General features: G+C 47.3%; 1 protein-coding gene across 3 annotated transcripts in view; it reads right to left on the reverse strand.

Annotated features, from left to right (window-relative positions):
- The window catches only part of Blm (BLM RecQ like helicase), a 69,243-nt gene extending 51,074 nt beyond the window's left edge, over positions 1-18,169 (reverse strand). For all 3 annotated transcript variants that reach the window (XM_074062029.1, XM_074062028.1, XM_074062030.1), the window contains exons 1-2: positions 18,071-18,169; positions 365-466 (exon numbers count right to left, since the gene is read on the reverse strand). In XM_074062029.1, the coding sequence (XP_073918130.1) occupies positions 365-462 (98 nt within the window). In that variant the 5' untranslated portion in view covers positions 463-466; positions 18,071-18,169. The remainder of the gene's footprint in view (positions 1-364; positions 467-18,070) is intronic.
- Between the last annotated feature and the right edge of the window lie 487 nt (positions 18,170-18,656).

Genomic DNA, 18,656 nt, shown 5'->3' on the forward strand with positions numbered 1-18,656 from the left:
GAGGTCCAGGCCAGCTTGGATTACAAAGCAAGTTCAAGGCCAGCCTCAGCTACATAGTAAGAAACTGTCTCAAAACAAAACAACAAGCGGGCGCCATGGCTCATACCTGTAATCTTAGCTACTGAGGAGGCAGAGATCAGGAGGATCCTGGTTTGAAGCCAGCCCTAGGCAAATAGTTCGTGACACCCTATCTTGAAAAAACCCAACAAAAAAGGGCTGGTGAGTGGCTCAAGAGCCTAACAAGCCTGAGGTCCTGAGTTCAAATTCTAGTATCACAAAAAAAAAAAAAGTTGAAAGAATCCTCATCCATATTATATAATAAGTTAGTGTGCCTATATGATCAAAAAGTGACCGATTTACTTACAAGGATTTTGGTTTTGAGAGGCTGAGTTTATTACTAAGTTTTCTGGCTGAGTGGAGCTCCAGTTGTTCCTGTAGATTATTTAGGGGAACAGCAGCCATGATCCTAAACGGTGAGGGAGAAAACATCTTGGAATTAGATACTTTGCATCACAATATTTAGCAAAAGAGTAAGGACTTCATTAAAACAGCCATTGTTCCAACTGTGCCTGAAGTAATGAGACATTTTTCTTTTTTTTTTTTTGGTCAAGACTGTTTTGACATTTACATCTTGTGACATTTGAAATATAATCTTTAACTGAAGGCTCCCTCAAATAACAAAAATAACCTGGTTTCTCCTTTCTCCCCACTTGCTAAAATGAGCAAGACAGAAATTAAAGGGATTATTAGCAAAGAGCTTGCAGGAAAATGGGAGCTGGTGTAGGCTTGAAGGATAATGGGAGCTGACCAGGGACGGAGGTAGGAGGATGATCAAAGCAAAGTGAAAACCCAAAGAACAAATGAATAGCTGAGTTCTCTGCCCACAGGCAAAATCACCAACCAGTGCAAAGGTTTACCAGCAAGGTACCATGCTTTATAACTGTCTAGTTTTAACCAAAAATACTTTTGCCAGGCACATTTATATCTTGTATAGCTAATGTGTAGCATTGCCGAGCCATTGCCCAGGTGAATGTACAACTAAGCCACCTTAAAATTACTGGGGCCAAAGAAAGACAGCTGTGACCTATGGACCATAAAATAAATTAAATTTCAGCTGATAGTTATAACCTCCATTCCTGCTCCACCTTTACCAGAGATACTTTTATTTTATAATGTGTATGGTAGAAGGATTGACAATAACACATGACATATGTGGAAGTATGAAGTTTTGCACAGTGTTACATTCATTAATAATTAAAATAACCTATGATTACAAAGAAATGATAAATGCTTCAGCATTAGCCTGAAAGCGTGGAGATAGGTGAGGAGATGGCTCAACGTCAGCACAGGTTTTATTCAGTGACTTGAATTCAGGGCCTCACCCTTGCCAAGCAGGCACTCTACCTACCACTTGAGCCACTCCACCACTCCAGGTTTTATTTGGGAAAGAGAACCTGCAGAGGTGGTGGGTGGCAGCACAAGCTAGAGCCCACTGCAGCTTACAGACCGGGGGTAGATGGAAAAGTACCAGGAAGATTGCTGAGAGGGACAATTCTTTTGTGGTTAGCTGATACTGGGTACCTAGGGAAAGTGAGGTGTGGGAAGGTCACTAGGTTGCTACCTATCCTTCTTCCCCTCCCACCTCCCAGTGATATTTGTCATTCTTTGGGCTCTGGTGGGGAGTTTCTAGTGAGTCACCTGCGAGGGAGTCTGGTTCTAACATGGCTGCCCTTCCTATCCACCCTAACATTCCTGCCTTTTGATTTGTCTATATACTGTTGGGGAAGGGACAATGACAATCTGTTAACTGCTTCCTGCTGAGGCAGGGTGTTGAGGTCTCTTAGGGGAAGAGGATGTAAGCGGGGTCTTCTTGTTTTAGAAGGCTGTAGCAGGCCGGTGAAAGAACAGAATGGAGCCAACCTGCTTCAAGGTGGTATCCTCGACAAATGCATTGAGCTTCTGGGAAACAAAGTGAGAGAGAATTTAGACACAGCAGAATGAGGAAAAAAATGTGGAGTCCCAATAGAGGCACCATCCATGGCATCCCCTTAGCCCAGGCAGACCACGGCTCCCAGCTGCCCAGTGTGCTCACTGTCAGAGATTGGCTGTGCAGTCCTGAAGTCTCTTAACAGCACTGGGAACGACCTGGACCGGTTGCTATAAAAGCACCATTCTTCCTGTGTGAAGAGGCACGTTCCCCTCTCTTTAGCAGTTAGGAGAGCAAGGGCTCCACGGTGCTGGAGGACCACTCCTGCCAAGGAATCCAGATGGTTTTAGAGGGTGGAGAGGGATTGACTTAGATGTCAGTGAAACTTTTGGAGAGTTGCTGGAAGTTAACGAGGAGGCTGAGATTCATAGGCCAACACAGAGTGAAATAACCTGCGTGGCTGTGGGCTCGGGACCCTCGAGGATAAGGAGGTTGAGAGGGGGCCTGGACCTTCTGATTATTTGGTAGTATGCCTGGATCAGGGATCTGGTGTATGACAGTACAGCTGCTGGACAGTTAGCAGGTAAACAAAGACAGGATGAAGTTTTATACAGGAAAAAAAGACATGGTGTGGACAGACAGAAGTCACAAATGAAAGCAGCCAGCCAGGAGGTCTCTTTGGCCTTGGACCAGCCATATACCTTAAAGGGGTGGGTTTTTTTTTTCCTGATTCTCAGACTGAGGAGAGGGACAGCACAGCCCCTATGTGAGGCTGGTATTGAGCTACTAGGTCAGTTCCTGGCTTTGGAGTAAGAATGGGCTAGGTCAGCAAGTGTTTCCAGGAGTGGGAGCCATTGAAGAGTGGGGGTCATGCAAGTAGGGGTGTTTGAGCAGTCTGCAAGGTTGGGTCCTGCTTTGGGAACAGCCTAAGTGCTGAGGGCAGTTCATGGGGGAAGTAGCACTGGTTATTTTGGGGGAGCCTGAAATGCGTAAGGGATTAACCCAGCCAGCCGCTGATATGGGAACGTGTAGACTTTGATGGTCTGAAGAGAGACAGAGGGGAAGGATTTGGTTGCTGGGGACTTTCAGTAAGTTTTTGGTATACAGATGGAGTGGAAAGAATAACCACACTTAGTTGACAATACCAGAGGTGCTGGACGGAGGATATGGGTTGAGGCGGGTTGGGGCGAGGGCCTGGGATTGGGGCTGCTGAATATGTAATCTGGAGTGTCAGAGTTGAACCAGTGCTGGAGGCCAGGTGAAGGGCAGTGGACTGCTGGGACTGTGTGGACATACAGATCCAGCAGTCTGAAGACAACAAGGAGTTCTTTTTTATCACAGTCTTTGTGTGAGTTGACATAAGTCCCAGCTGGTGGGAGGGATGGCAGAAACAAGACATAAGCAGACGGTGAAGGAGGAGACCTGAGCTGGAAAAAAGTACTGAAAGGTTCCCGCAAGCTATAGTTCTTGTACGAGGGAGAAGAGGTCCAGGTCTGAGGGACCAAGTGGGGGGCAGGGAAAGGGATGCCAGCAGAGGTTAGGATGTCTCAGCAACTCTGGTCAGGTGAGTGAGGTGGATCCTCTGGAGAGAGGAATATTTAGGTGTGTGGGCGATGGAGGTGGCTTGGGAGCCTCCATAGGGTTGACTGGGGTGTACCTTTAGTTGGGTGTGGTGAAACCAATGTGGAAGCCCCTTGACTTGGGCTGCAGTGGGTGTAAAGTCAAAATCATTTGGTGCGGCCCTTGCAATTTATTTATTTATTTTTCTTTCTTTCTTCAGTACTGGGGCTTGAACTCAGTGAGTGTCTATACCTTGAGCCACTCTACCAGTCCTTTTTTGTGAAGGGTTTCTTTCTTTCAAGATCAAGTATTGCAAACTATTTGCCTGTGCTAGCTTTGAACCGTGATCCTCCTGAGTAACTAGGATTATAGGCGTGAGCCACTGGTGTCCAGCTGCCATTTAGGTTCTAATGATGCTGAAGAATTCATAATCCAGACCCAATCCCCCCAGTTGCATGGCGGGAGACTGAACTGGGAGGTCAGGAAGGTTTGGGACGATGACAGTCAGCATAGGCTACTGTTGGGAAAGGTAGAGAGTGGGCCAGATGTCTTCCAGGGGAAGTGAGGTAGAGGAGTGGGGTACGTGGTGAAGGACAAAAGGATGGCCATAGAGTAGTTCAAAGGGACTGAGATCTGAGTGTTTTTTGAGATGTTATGTTTAGAAGCTTGGCAAGGAGGTTGAAATTGGGAATCCACAGACAGAAATATCCAGCCAGACCCAGAAAGAACAGATGGTCCCTTTTCTCTGGGAGCAAGATTATCTGTTTGCAGGACTGTGGGATGACCGCAAAGTGTGAGGTGAGGGTAAGACCCAGGGAAGTGACTTGTGAGGCTGATATTTGGGCCTTGGAAAGGGTGACCCTACATCCCTTGTCAGGGAGGAGATCAAGTTGTGGGGTGTTTGGCGGACAGGTCTAGGAGGGACCACAGACGAGCAAACCATCTACATGCTGTAGGAGTTTGCTTGCAGAGGGGAGGGACAGATGTGAGGTCACTGGCCAGAGCCTGGCTGAATAGGTGGGAGCTGGACTCAGAAGCCCTGAGCAGGACTGTCCAGGTTAGCTGTGTGGAAACGTGGGGTCAGGGTCTGTCCATGAGAAGGCAAACAGATCCTGGCTGGAAGGGTCTGGAGGGATGGTGAAGAGGGCATCTGTGAGGTCCAGCACAGAGAAATGAGTGATGGAGGGTGGAATATGGTGAGAAGGGTGTAGGGGATGATGCCTTAACCAAAAGAGGCCTTGGTTAGCGTCTGGGGTTAGTGGGTCTATGTCATCACTGCCTCTGTTAACTGGGGATAACAGACAGGTTCTCATCTGGCCCAAGTAATTTCCTTAATCTTCTCCATAGCTGACTGCCTTGAGAGCAGACTTATCCATCCTGCTAGGAGACAGGTGTCCCCTTCATCTCCAATCCTGGGAACCCGCTAATAGTCCCAGTTAGAATCTCCTCTGGGGACAATGACTGTTGGAGAGGCAGGTGTTCATACCACTGATGGAATGTGCCGGATATGGTCCTTGTCCTGGGGGCGGGGGGAGGATAACACGTATGCCATGGGTCATACGGAAATTCTTTGTGGTGTGTGGTAGGGTCTGACACAAAGGAGCCAAGATGCTTTTCAATTTGTGATAGCTCAAAAAAAGAGAAAGGAATAAGAAAGGATGAGGCACTCTACTCCTGCTATCTCGAAGAGGGGGAGGACAGTGGCCAGGTCTGAGGAAGGGAGAGAGAGAGGACAGTACAGGAAATGGGATCACGTAGGGTGGGGTGAAGGGAGAGATGGTGGGGGCTGGGGATAGAGTGGAACAGCAGAGGGGAGTCTCAACCCAAGGAGGGGAGGTTGGGGAGCTAGGCAACGAGCTTCCTCGTTGGGGTCAACATCAGTGAGCCAAGGCTTACTTAGTGGGGGTGGTTCATTACTGGGGGGCTTTTGTCTAGAAGGACCTGGAAGGAGTAACAGACTGACAGAGGGGAAGTTCTGAGTGGAGATAAGTGAAGGTCTAGAGGGGACCCTGGATCATGTTGGAGGCAGTTTTCGAGGTCACTCTGAATTTGGAAACTGAAAGTGCCCTGTTCAGGCCAATGGTTATCACTGTCCAATTTATACTGGGGCTACACTGTGTTCCACAGAAAATCAGTCATTTAGGTTTGATGATGTCCATGAAACCAGAGTCTAAAGAGTTAGGAGGCATCCAGCGTGTGTTCCTCAGGGGTCTGGGTGGCTTCTGGTCTATTTTGTGAGAGAAAGGATGTGCGTGATCCCCAGTGGGACGACACAGCAGAAGGATGGAGCATCGCCGTGACCAGTTCATAGTCTAGGAAAGTAACAGGTGACTCCCCCCAGTTGGTGGAGAGAGAGATTCTCTCATCTAGCACCAGGGCTTCACTGTGGTCCACAGTAGCACAGGCAGTGAGAGAGAAACCCAGAAAAAGGGAAAGTCACCAAAAGTGAAGGCCAGTGTTGGATGGAAGGTCTAGGGATGGGGAATGGTCCCTGGCAGAGCTACCAAAGAAAAGAGGGGAAGGAAAGGGTGGGGGAGACAGCAGGGGATGGGGAGGACAACTCTAGTCTCCATTCAGGGCTTGGGAGTAAGCCTGGGAAGAATGAAGAGCCGATAGTCAACCCTACAAGCCCCACCCCAGGTTTCGGCACCCAATTGACTGCAAAGTGTGGAGAGATAGAGGAGAAGGCCCAACGTCAGCACAGGTTTTATTCAAGAAAGAAAACCTGCTAACCCTTAGCAGCTCTAAGTGCTAGCACTTGAGCAGTATTATTGAACGAGAATAAAAATGTTAGCAAATAGATAAACTGTGTCAAGAGGTTTAACTATGATCACCTATGGCTTATTCCAGAAATCTAAAAATGGACTGTCAGGTGAAAGCACTTCTTTGACAAACTTATCTCCACAGTTTCATTAATAGAAACCAAAGCTGGGCATGGTGTTTCACATCTGTAATCCCAGCTCTCAGAAGGCAGAGGCAGGGGTTATTAAGACCTGATCTCAAAAACAAAGCAAAAACAAAAAGGACTGGGGGATAGCTCAAGTAGTAGAGTGCTCGCACAGCAAGTGTTCAGACCCTGGGTGCAATCCCCAATGCTGCAAAGCAAAACCAAACCAAAACGAAACCCCCAATATGATCAGATCAATACACTTACAAAACAGATAACCGCAACAAAATCATCAGTGGTGAGCAGACAGCTCAGCAGCTGTACTCATGCATTCAACTGGGTAAACGAGTCTCTCCCAGCATGGGAGGCTTCTGTATGCCTTTCCAGACAGATTACTCTTTCCTTCTTCTTCTTCTTTTTTTTTTTTTTTTGAGACAGGGTATTGCTTTGTAGCCCAGGTTAGACTTTCAGTCTCAATCCTCCTGCCACAGCCTCCTAAGTGGTGGAATTACGGACGTGTACCAGTAGCTCGGCCCAGCTTCTTGAAGTTCTTGGCTCTTATACACGAATCATATAGTATCTATTGCCAATGCATTTTTTAAAAGGCAGCTGACAAAACTCAACCTACTTTAAACAAACTTATCATAAAGAATTAGAACCAATGGTTCTTGGTGGTGGTGTGACTCAAGTTTTAGAGCACTTGCCTGGCAGGCGTGAGGCCCTGAGTTCAAATGCAGCAAGGCCAAAAAACAAAATATACAGAGAAAGAAAAGAAAGAATCAGTATGATGTATTTTATAGCAGTGGTAAATCCATTAATAACAGGTGCAAAACAAAGACTTTTTTTCTCTCATTCTCTCTCATATTGGCCATTCTTGCCAATGCAAAAACAAAACAAAACAAAAAAACACTAGAAGTCAAGCTTATGATGACATGCAGACAGCATGATTACACACCAACACAGCCCAACAGAAACCAGTCACAACATTAAGCAATTAAAACTTCAGAAAAGAAAATAAAAGACAAATCCAAACTCTCAAGAGTGAAGCACATTCTCGTGTGGTAGTAATAACTGACTAGAAAATGCAATTTTAAAAAGGCATTCAATTAGCAATAGCAATGAAAAAAACTCAACTAGCAATTTACCAAAACAAAGGACATATACAACTGATATGAAGAAAATGACCAAATATTACGGGGAGAAATAAATAAAGATCTGGACAGTGAAACACTTAATATTATTAAATGAATGGTCTAAACAGTTCTTCCTAAATTAAGTTATGGGCTAACAGAACTCCAACTGAAACACAAGAGTAATTCACAGAACTCAACAAAAATGCCTCTAAAATTCATCTGACAAAGCTACCAAGTAACATGGTGAGGTCAGGGACCCGGCCTCAGAAATAGTTACATTAAATGTGACAATGAGTTTTTTAGTAGTACTGGCCTGTGAACTCAGGCCCTCACGCTTGCTAGGCGGCGCTCCACCACTTGAGCCCCTCCATCAGCCCTTAAATGTACTATTACTCATCTTCAAAAGAGAAAAACCTAGTCTCTAAAATATAACGCACAAAAAGAAATAAAAAAACTGGGGAGAGGGTTTGCATGTAACAGATGTTATTAGGACGACAGGTAAGCCACAAACTCCAGCTCAGTAATGGGCTTGCTGTGGCTCACAGCCATGGCTGGGCTCCTATAAACGAAGCAGTACATTTGCTCATCTTCAGCTTCTGTGTGCTTCAGCCCATCGCTGAAGAGTGACAAGAGAACCTGTCTAGTTCTGTTCACAGAGCCTACAATGCTTACTATCTGCCCTCTATACATTGACCATTACTGCTACATCAAACAAGAAACTCCCAAATACATCAAATCTTTGAGAAAAAGATAAAACAGTTTCTCAGGTCACAGACTGGATGAAATCAGGAACCCAGATAGGTAAGCAGAGCTTCGGCCTGAGGACATCTGTCCAACGAATTTTGATAGCTTGGAGGAAGACGGACAAGTCAGACTTGGGGCCCACCAAGGGGAGAGGCCTTCCCCTCAATCCCACACTCCAGAGTTCTGTGTGTAGGGAGAGGGAGAGTAAGCCCTTCGGCTTACTCAAGCCCCACTTCCACTCACAAGAATCTGTTAGGTCAACGCAGATGGGAAGGCCGAATCGGAGCCAAATAACAAAGCAAGCAGGCTTTAAGCAGACTTTATTGAGAGTGCGCTCTCTGGTGAGGTTCACCGTCCCCAAAGAACAGGGCCAAAGAAGTCATGCCTGAGAAATGGCAGCTCAGTTTTTATAATCTGGGTGAGGTCAAGAGCTTCGGGCATCGTGGAGTGCCGGGATAGGTTGAGGCCTAGTGAGGGGGAGGCTCAGGGTAATGTGGACCTATAGGATAGGTCGAAACCTATTGCCCACTGGAGGGAGTTGCCGTGGCAACCAGAGGGGGAAGAGGAAGGGGGAGGGTGGAGTGGAAAGTCCCTGATCGCCATGCGGTGGGTGCCCAATAGCCAAACATCCCAGACTCTTTGGTATAGGGGCGCAGAATCCATTCTGGCTACTTCCTGCTGAAGGGGGCGGAGTTAGGAGCTAGGGATGTCTTGGGCGTTTCACCGGTGCAGCCGGACCCCGTGGGGAGAGGCTGGTAGTCATAGACCTGGAGCATCATTTGGTTGAAGGTTGCTCGCATTAACTGGCATAGGCAGTCCTGGAAAAATCGAAAGAGAAGGGGTGCCAGAAGCAGAAAGAGACAAATAATCACCAGGGGACCAATCAGTGGGGTGAGAATGTTAAACAGGGTTGAATTCCACCAGTCAGGGGTGTCAGTTGAGGCAGTATTGTAGCGGCACATCTCATCGCTGAGCTTGTGAAGAGACTTGACACGAGTTTCCACCACGCCTGACTCATTAATATAGTAGCAGCATTCTTCCCGAAGTAAGAAGCAAGTTCCCCCTTTGTCTGCCGTGAGAAGGTCTAAGGCATGGTGGTTCTGTAGGGCTACCTGAGCTAGGGAAGTTATCTGTCTTTGAAGAGAGGCAAGGGATGTTGCTGAGTCCTCAAAGCCTGCCAGGACCTGTTGAGAGAACCTTTGGGTCTGGATCATTGAGTGAGCCAGGGCACCGGAGCTGAGACCAGTGGCCGCCACTGAGGCTGTCAAAGATATTCCCACAAGGACAGGCAGGAAGACAGCCCTCCTAGCTCTATGTTGAGGTGAGGGCCGGATTTTTGAGGTAAGGTCTATGAGTTGGAAGAATTCTACTCTTCCTTACATGGTAAGTTGGGGAACCATAGAGACAGGTAAGCAGAGCTGGGAAATCAGGGCCTGTTGGGCAAGGTTTTTTGAAAGTGTGCCATTACACCAAAAGAAGCCTCCTGGAGGGGCCCAGAGGGAGTCTGATATGGTAGAGTTAGTGGTGTTACACATTCAGCCAGGATCAGAGTAGCAGAAGGGCAACTGTGGGGATAGAGGATCTCTATATAGAAGGGCTCCCACGATGGGGGCGTGCGGAGGTGTGGAGGCTGACCCGTTTGATGGGAATGGCCCAGGTAAGGGAACAGCTACAAGTGGGGGCCTGGACAATGTGGCACAGAGGAAGCATTTAGTTACATTGGCCAGACCTGACCTATTTAGCAAGTTGGCACCTTCCTGCACCAGGGACAGCCAGGAAATAGGGTCTCTCCGGTTTTGTTTTGAAGACTGTTTTCTGCCTCTCTAATGGCTTTTGCCTGGTCCTTTAGTACACTTGAGAATCTGGGGGACCACTCGTTCATATAGCCTCCAGATCTTGAAGGTTGTTGAGGGATGTGTGTAGTACCCAGACTGATATCCCTTGGCTATCACCCCGGTTGCCCATCTATTATCCCAGGGGTCAGGAATGTAAAGGCGTACCTGGGAGCCATCATAGGAAGCTTCCAGCGAGTTGCCTGAGTGAGATCCAGTGTTGCACTTAATGTAATGAATTTTGCAGGACCAATATGGACATCCTCCATATTCCTCAACCCATTTGGCCCCCTCCTGACAGTATGGTTTGGTTTGATTAAATGTAAAACAGAAATAACCAAGATTTATAGTTCTTGTTCCATATGTGCTGCTAAAGGAGTGCTGAAACTGGAGGGTAAGCGGTCCGCTACACCCCACGGGGGGGGGGGGGGGGGGGGGCAATCCCCAGCGTCGATGAGGCGGGTGACCACCCTATTGTCCTTTGTATATGTTTCTTGAATCCTGAATCTCCAGCGATAAGAGGAAGATGGTTCAGATAGGGTTGGGGAGAGAGCTAGGAGCAGCATTGAGTGTTCCCAGCCTGAGAGATCCAAAGGGAAGTGGGCCCCACCTGTGTGACTTGCCAAGTTTTGGTAGAAATGGTAGGTGGGAGCTTCTTAAGGCGGGTGAGGTGGTACCAGGCAGGGTGTCCCAAGAGCTTTGCCGCCAAGGGAGTGGTAAGGATGACGGTGTATGGACCCCTCCATCTGGGTTGGAGGGGCTTCAGATGTAGCTGCTTGAGAAGAACGCTGTCGCCTGGAGACAGGGGGCCACGCTCTGGCGGAACAGCGTCTGATTGGGGTAGGTAACGATCTGCGTGGGCTCGGAGCAGAGAGCAGAGGACAGTGAGGTAAGGTAGGTATCCTGTTAAGGGAGGTGTGTTTGATGGGAAAGTGTGGGAGAGGAGAAAGGGGCGGCTGTACAACAGCTCAAAGGGGCTTATGCCTGTTGGCTGCCTAGGGGCTGCTCGGAGGCGAGTGAGGGCCAGGGGCAGCAGATCAACCCAGGAGAGCCAGAGCTCCAGGGACAACTTGGTGAGCTGCTGTTTGATCAGGCCGTTGGCCCGTTCAACCTTACTCGAGGATTGGGGGTGGTACGGGGTGTGGAGCCTCCAAGTGATGGCCAGGTGCTTACAAACCAGTTGAGTGACCTTGGAAATGAAGGCAGGGCCGTTGTCCGACTGGAGACTTTGTGGAAGACCAAAACGGGGAATGATGTGACGGACAAGTGTTGGCCACGATTGCAGCCCCTTCTGTGGCTGTGGGAATGTCTTCAATTCACCCTGTGAAAGTATCAACAAAAGTGAGAAGGTATCGGAATTTTTTGTTTGGGCATATGAGCGAAGTCGATCTGCCAATCTTCACCGGGCTGGCTGCCACGGAGCTGGTGGAGGGACTGGCGGAGATGGAGTCTGCCCTGAGGTTTGCTTGGGAGCAGACAGAGCAGATGGGGTTTTGCAAACTTCTTTTGCCTGGACTGGGTACCCCGAACCTCAATCCTCTGATCTTAGCCTCCCAAGTAGCTAGGATTAGAGATGTGAGTCACTGGCACCAGTTTCTTGAAGTTGACTTGGGATCTTTTTTCTTGAGATAGTCTGTGCAGCCTAGGCTGGCCTCAAACGATCCTCTTGCTTGAACCTCTTGAATAGCCGGGACTTTGTATGGCCTGTGGCACTATGCCTGGCTTTTTTCTGTTGTGACACAGCCTCTTGCTTTGTAGCCCAACCTGACCTTGAACTCCTGATCCTCCTGCCGCAGCATCCAGAGTACAGAGGTTACACCACCTGACTTTTTTCTATTTCTACCTAAGCATTTATACTAAAGCTTTCTTCACCGAATCGCATTAATTTTGACATGCTGTGTTTCTGTTTATGTTTGTCTCAAGGCATTTTCTAATGTCCCTTGCTGTTTCCTCCTTGATCCATTGTCTCCTCTGTCCTTTGGTGTGCTTCTGTCATCTTCCTCTTGAACAAATCTTCGTGTACTTTCTCTGCTTCAGTCATATTCAGTCACAGAACCTAGAAGCAGTCATTTCTCCAAAGAACTTTCTTTTTTTTGTTTTGGTGGTGCTGAGAATCAAACCCATGTCCCCACAAATGCTAGGCAAATGCTCTACCACTGAGCTGCACCCTCAAGCCCCAGACCTACTTTTAATGAGCAAAAGCTTTTAAAATCTGCAGTCTGGGCACAAGGCCTGGAGTGCTGATGCTCCTAGGTCTTTTTTCAGTCGACAGAGCCAAGAAATACAAACATAAACACACCTACTTCTGTCTTTACACCTACCTATCCTTTGATTCATCTGCTCTTAAAACTCAAGGAAAAAACCCCTAACTTATATTTACTCATTTGCTCAATCCTGAACTGTAAGTCATTTCAGAATTGCTTTATACTTTTTTCACTGCAAAAGGAAAGCCTACCAAGAACAGTTCAAATTTAGCCGGGCACAGTGAAGTATAAGTAAGAGGACTGCGTCCAGCCTGGCCTGGGCATAAAAGCAAGACCCTATCTGAAAATAACTACAGCAAAAAGGGCATGGCTCAAGTAGTAGAATGCCTGCTTAGCAAGCATGAGGCCCTGTCAATCCCCGGTTCCGTCATAATAAATTAAAAGTTCAAATTAAACTACATTTTCCTTTAGATTAAGGGTATATAATCTAAGTATTATACTCAAAACTTAGTTGATTGTTCTCTTCATCCCACCTTCAAAATAAATTTATTAGTTTCTGTCGGTACCATTCTTGTAGACTTACTTTTGTGAACATATGAAATGTTGGTACATTTCTATATGACCTGTGCAGCAGACCCCCCCCCCCCGCCCCGGAAGTATTCTCCCAACTCCATCCCTTGTCAGCTGCCCCTGTAGTTATTAATTTCTCTAACTTCTGATTCATCTCAGAGTTCCTGATTCATGTTCTTCCTCACAGGAAAGGGAGATAATATATACACACTTTCTACTTACAGTGCCTATTAGAAGTCACTTCATGCCCGTGACAAACATTTCACCCACTCTTTGCAGTTGGAAAATACGCCATTATGAGAGTGCTTATTCAGCAGATGTCCCCTTTGGACATTTGCATATTTCTCTGGCACTTTACAATTAGGGTAATGCTGTGACACAGACCCTCTGCACCTATGCTTTCTTACTGCTGGATCCAGGTCTCTAAGGGGCATCCCCCAAGCTGGAGTGCTGGGCCGAGGACAGGTGTGCCTGTGACTTGCTAGGTGTCCCCAAAGACCTCCTCATAACCGGTTTTTATCAGTCTGCATTGCCCAAAGTCTCACCAAAGAGAGCTTCTGTGCAGTTTTCTCAGATTATCTGACAGGTAAGAAACAGTATTTCAATGCATTTTTAAATGTTTTTTAAAAATTGCATCTACTCAGTATTTTGTCCTTCTTCTGTCATATTCTGGTATTTTGTGTCTCAATTTAGATAAGGAATAGTAGGTCTTCAAGATGTATGCTACAAGCTGGGCATGGTAGCACACATCTATATTCCCAGGTACCTGGAAGGAGGAAGCAGGAGGATCTCTGCCCAACCTAGGCAAAGTTATTGAGACCCTATCTCAACAACAAAATACAAAACAAAGGCTGGGGACATGGCTCAAGCATGCTGTGCATGTGTGCACAAGGTCATACCACCAAAAAAAAAAAAAAAAAGAGTATGGACATTTTCTCCTAGCTTTTCCCCAATATGAACTTTAGAAGCAACTGTCTACCCCAAGAACGAAACTTTGCTACTTTCATTGAGATTTCATTAAATTTATGCATTAGCTTAGGCAGAAGTGACACTGATGATATTGGGCTGTTCTATCTCAGAACAAAGGATTTCTTCTCATCTTGTGCATTTACAAGTGCTTTAAACATGTCTTCCTTTACGTCTTGCATGTTTTAAATTCCTAATTATTTTACCTTTTTAGTTCAGCAGGCTCGAGGTTTGAAGCCAGCCCCAGGCAAATAGTTTTCAAGACCCTATTTAAAAAAAAAAAATCTATCCCAAAAAATGTTGGTGGAGTGGCTAAAGTGGTAAGAGTGTCTGCCTAGCAAGCATGAGGCCCTGAGTTCAGACCCCAGTGCCACCAAAAAAAGAAAAAAAAAAAAAAAAAAAAGACATTCCCCTCCCTCCCCACAACCTCTGGGGGCTCTACTCTCCTACTTCATACTGAAAAAAAAAGAAACAACAAAAAACTAAAAATATGTTTAGAGGTAGATCGGAAGTTAAGTGTTCGTACTACAATAAAGTAAAAATAAAACAAGTACAATAGATAAGTGGCATAATCACATCATGAAATGTCTTACAGCGATAAAAATAAATTTATTATTAAAATTCATTTCAAAAGCAGCCAGGTGCCAATAGCTCACACCTATAACATCTGGAGGATGGTGGTTTGAGACCAGCTCAGGCAAATAGTTCACAAGACCACATCTCCACAATAACTGAGAGCAAAATGGACTTGGGGGGGGGTGACTCAAGTGGTACAGCGCCTGCTTTGCGAGCATGATGCCCTGAGTTCAAACCTCAGTCCACCAAAAAAAAAAATTATTTGAAAACCGAAAAATTTTTTAAAAACCTGTATTACGATGCGGAAAAATCTCATAACGTTGAGCCAAACAAGAAAGGCTCAACAGAATACACACAGTATCATTCCATGTATAGACTTCAAACCAGGTGAACTGCCAGCATGGTGGTGTACACTTATAATCCCAGCACTTGGGAGGCTGGGGCAGCAGGATCTCAAGTTTAAAGCCAGCCTGGGTTATGTAGCAAGACCCCATCTCAAAAAAAACAAGGACTGAAGTTGTACTCAGTGGTAGAGCTCTTGCCTAGTAATGTGGAAAGCCCAGGCATCCACCCACTGGTCGCAATGGTCTGGGAGTACAAACACAGTTTACCAGAACCCACAGACACTAAGTAAACTTAGAGAAAAATGCCCAGCTTCCTTCCTTCCTTCTTCGGCGGTACTGGGGTTTGAACTCAAGGCCTCACGCTCACTAGGCAGGCGCTCTATCACTTGGCCCACTCCACCAGCTTAACTTTCTTAATTAATGGCACAGAGCACCATCTCATACCAAGAAAATACTGTGACATCTTATAAATGATGACCCAAAGACAAAGTACCACATAGAGTAATTTGGTATTGAGAAAAACCAAGACACTAAACTATATACCTAAGAAATGAGAATAGCTTATTTTATCATTAAAAGTGGAACAGACTCATAAAAAACAGTAATAGCTAGAGTGACTAAAAGACAGGATTATATATGAAAAAAAAAATTTTTAAGACACTGTCTCACGATTTAGCCCAGACTGGGTCAAACTCAAAATCTTCCTGCCTCAGCCTCCTCACGTGCTGAAATTAAAGGTATGCACCACCATGCCCAGCCATATTTTTCTTGACATTCAGAGTGTTTGGGGCTGGAGGTATGGTTCAAGTGGTAAAGTGCCTGCATTACAAGTGCAAGACCCTGATTTCAAACCCCAGAACCACCAAAATAAAAATTTCATTAAAACACAGGAATTTTAAATAAAATAGACAGTATTTCCTTGCCATTCAGTATGTCCTGACTCCAAGAACTTCTGCTCTCTGACTTTGACTTGTATGTTTCATTCAGTTAACATTTACCCAGCAGCTGCTGTGTCAGGTAGCACCATAGGCACTGAAGCAAAGATGAGCAGGACTTAAACACTGTCGCTACAATGGTGGAAAAGACACCCGCAGAAAATGACAATGCAATGGGGAAGTCTGACATTAGTCTTTTCTTGAAAGCCTTACTGATTCCCAGATGAGGCTCCCAAAAGGGAGCTTATCAAAGAAGAATGAATTGGATCTGAATGACAGGTGGAACTTTCCAGACAGGACCGAGGTTGTGAAGAGTGGTCTATGCACTATTTGTACAAAGGCTGAGGCAGGAGAGCATGTGTAGAGAAACACTGGTCAGGCCCCCGTATCATATTGAGATTTTCTCCTAAGGTGATGGAGAGGGTCACAGGTTTTTGGAGATAAGCTCCCAAGATTATTGCGCAATTACCCCAGACCTCTGTGTTTATTCTTTTTTCCCTTGAGATAAATGTCAAAAGATACATACAGGACTGGAGGTGTGGCTCAAACGGTAGAGTGCCTGGCCTGCTTTCTAAGTATGAAGCCCTGAGTTCAAAAACCCCAATCCCACCAAAAGAAGATACATACAGGGGGCTGGCAGAGTGGCTCTAGCAGTAAGAGCACCTGCCTAGCAAGAGTGAGGCCCTGAGTTAAACCCCAGTGTCACCAAAACAACAAAAAAGATACATAAAGTACAGAAAACAGAATGATACCCAGAATGATTCACCCTCTCCAGAGGAAATTTAAGAAGTTACATTCTGTCCTGTTTCTTTTTTAAAGGCATAAAAGACATTTGAGAAGAGTAGGCAGAGAGTTGAACCAGTGTGGACTGTAACACACATATGCATGGAAACAATGCTAGGAGTCTCTCTGTATAGCTATCTTTATCTCAAACTAGCAAAAACACTATGTCTTTCTTAATATCTCTTGTTTTCTGTTCAACAAAATCGGAGAACAAGAGGGCAGAAAAGGTTCTGCCTGGGGTTGGGGGGATGGCACAAATAATGTATACACATGTAAGTTAAGTGTAAAAATAATAAAAAGGGTCAGGAGTGGTGGCTCACTAGAGGATAGCTAGCAAGACCACATCTCAATCAATAAATCAAGAGGCAGAGCCCTTATCTAGCAAGCTTAAAGCCTTGAGTTCAAACCCCAGCACCTCCAAAATAAATAAACTAAACGAGGGCTGAGGGCGTGGAAGACTACAGTCAGAAGCTGGCCCTGGATTTAATAACAAAACAAAAAAAAAACAAAAACAAAAACAAGAGACCCAATCTAAAAAATAACCAAAGCAAAAAAAAAAAAAAAGGCTGGGGGGCATGGCTCAAGTGGTGGAGCACCTGACGAGCCAGTCCCAGTCCTGTCCCCCCAAAAACCCTTCAGATATAGGTAATTCGATCCTAAAGTAGTTGTGTATAATTGCCACGCACCCAAAGCTATGGTTTGTTTTTAACTCTTGGCTTCCTCGCCAGAGAGATGACAGCAATAGGTCCTTCTCTGTTACTGTTAGGGTTGGAGATCATAAGGTGCCTATCATGGTGACCAGCAGGGAGAATGACTAATGACCTAGAGTGACTCTGACAGAGTGGCACCCCGCTAACAAAACACTGACAACACCGAAATCTATGTACCGTGCCCCAGACTTCTGCCCCTTCCTTCTTCCTCTTCCTTTCTTGGGGGGGCGGGGTGTAAGGCTGAGGTTTGAACTCAGAGCTCTGTGAACTGTGATCGTGCCCGTCTCGGCCTGCCAGGAGGCAGGGGTACAGACGCGAGCTATGACACCCGGCCCTTCTCCATCTTCTGACTTGCCATGCTGGAGTCTCTCCCTCTCTCGGGCCATAGAGAAGTCTCCCTGATGGCCTATACTACGTCACTTGATCCTAATCAAAGTCCAGGAGGTCGAAGAGACGGTCCCTCCCGTTTGACCAGACTCTGCGCACGGTCACAGCCAGAACGTCCAGGGCCGGGACTCGAACCCGGGAACCTGGGGCGTCTCGTCTTGACCCCGTCGCTTTTCTGCGGTCCTGGGAAGTTCTGGGGTTTTGGTTTTTTGGGTTTTTTTTTTTTTTCCCCCAGCTGGCTAACAACGGGTGCCAGGCACACGGCAACCCAGAACACGCGGGCTACAACCGGCCAGCGGCTGCCCCGCGCACATAGCGGTGCTGGGCCCGGTCCAGCCGCGGGGCCGGCCCCGCCCCGGGCCTCGGTTTCCCGGTCTGTCCCCCAGGCTGCTCCACACACGGAGGGCTCAACGGGACGGCCAAGGGAGGAACCGGCGAGGCCTCCGGTTCCGGGCCGGGCAGCCGGGAGCCGAATTAGGACGCCTTAAGAGTTCCGCGCACGCGGCACTCACCTCTCACGCAGGCTCCGGCCGAGTTGGGCCGAACCAGAACCCAACCTCTGCGCGCCACGGCCACCTCTGCAGCGCCCGGCGCCAGCAAGCTTCGCGCGCCGCGCCAGTCGGCGGATCCCGATTGGCCGCGTCCTGAGGGAGCTGGCCAATGGCGCTGCTTCTGACACGAGTCCCCGCCCCCCGCGGGTTGGGGGGCGGGGTCGCGTACGCCGCAGGGAGAAGCACGTATCCACAAAGCCCAATCAGAGTCCGGGAAGGAGGGTCACGTGACGGGGGTTCCCTCTCCGGCTTCCGGTGGTGGCTGGGCTCTTTGTTGCTGGTGTGCGTCTGACTTTGCGGCGGCTCTTAATGGAGCGCGTCCCTGGAACCCGGGCTACGGCACGATCCGACGTTTCTGGCGTTTGACGGAAGCCGAGGCTTGCCACTTCCAACCTTTTGGCTCTATTTTGTGAGGCTCCCGCTTCCAGCCCCCGTTAATAACCCTGGCTTCTTTCGCACCGGCCACTGCGGATTGCCTCGGCTGGGGAAAGGTCAAGGGTCACGCGCAGGTCCCCGCCTGAGGCTTCGGCTCCAGCTGATTGTCACC

Source organism: Castor canadensis, chromosome 19 (assembly GCF_047511655.1).
Source record: "Castor canadensis chromosome 19, mCasCan1.hap1v2, whole genome shotgun sequence".
Classification (NCBI taxonomy): Eukaryota; Metazoa; Chordata; class Mammalia; order Rodentia; family Castoridae; genus Castor; species Castor canadensis.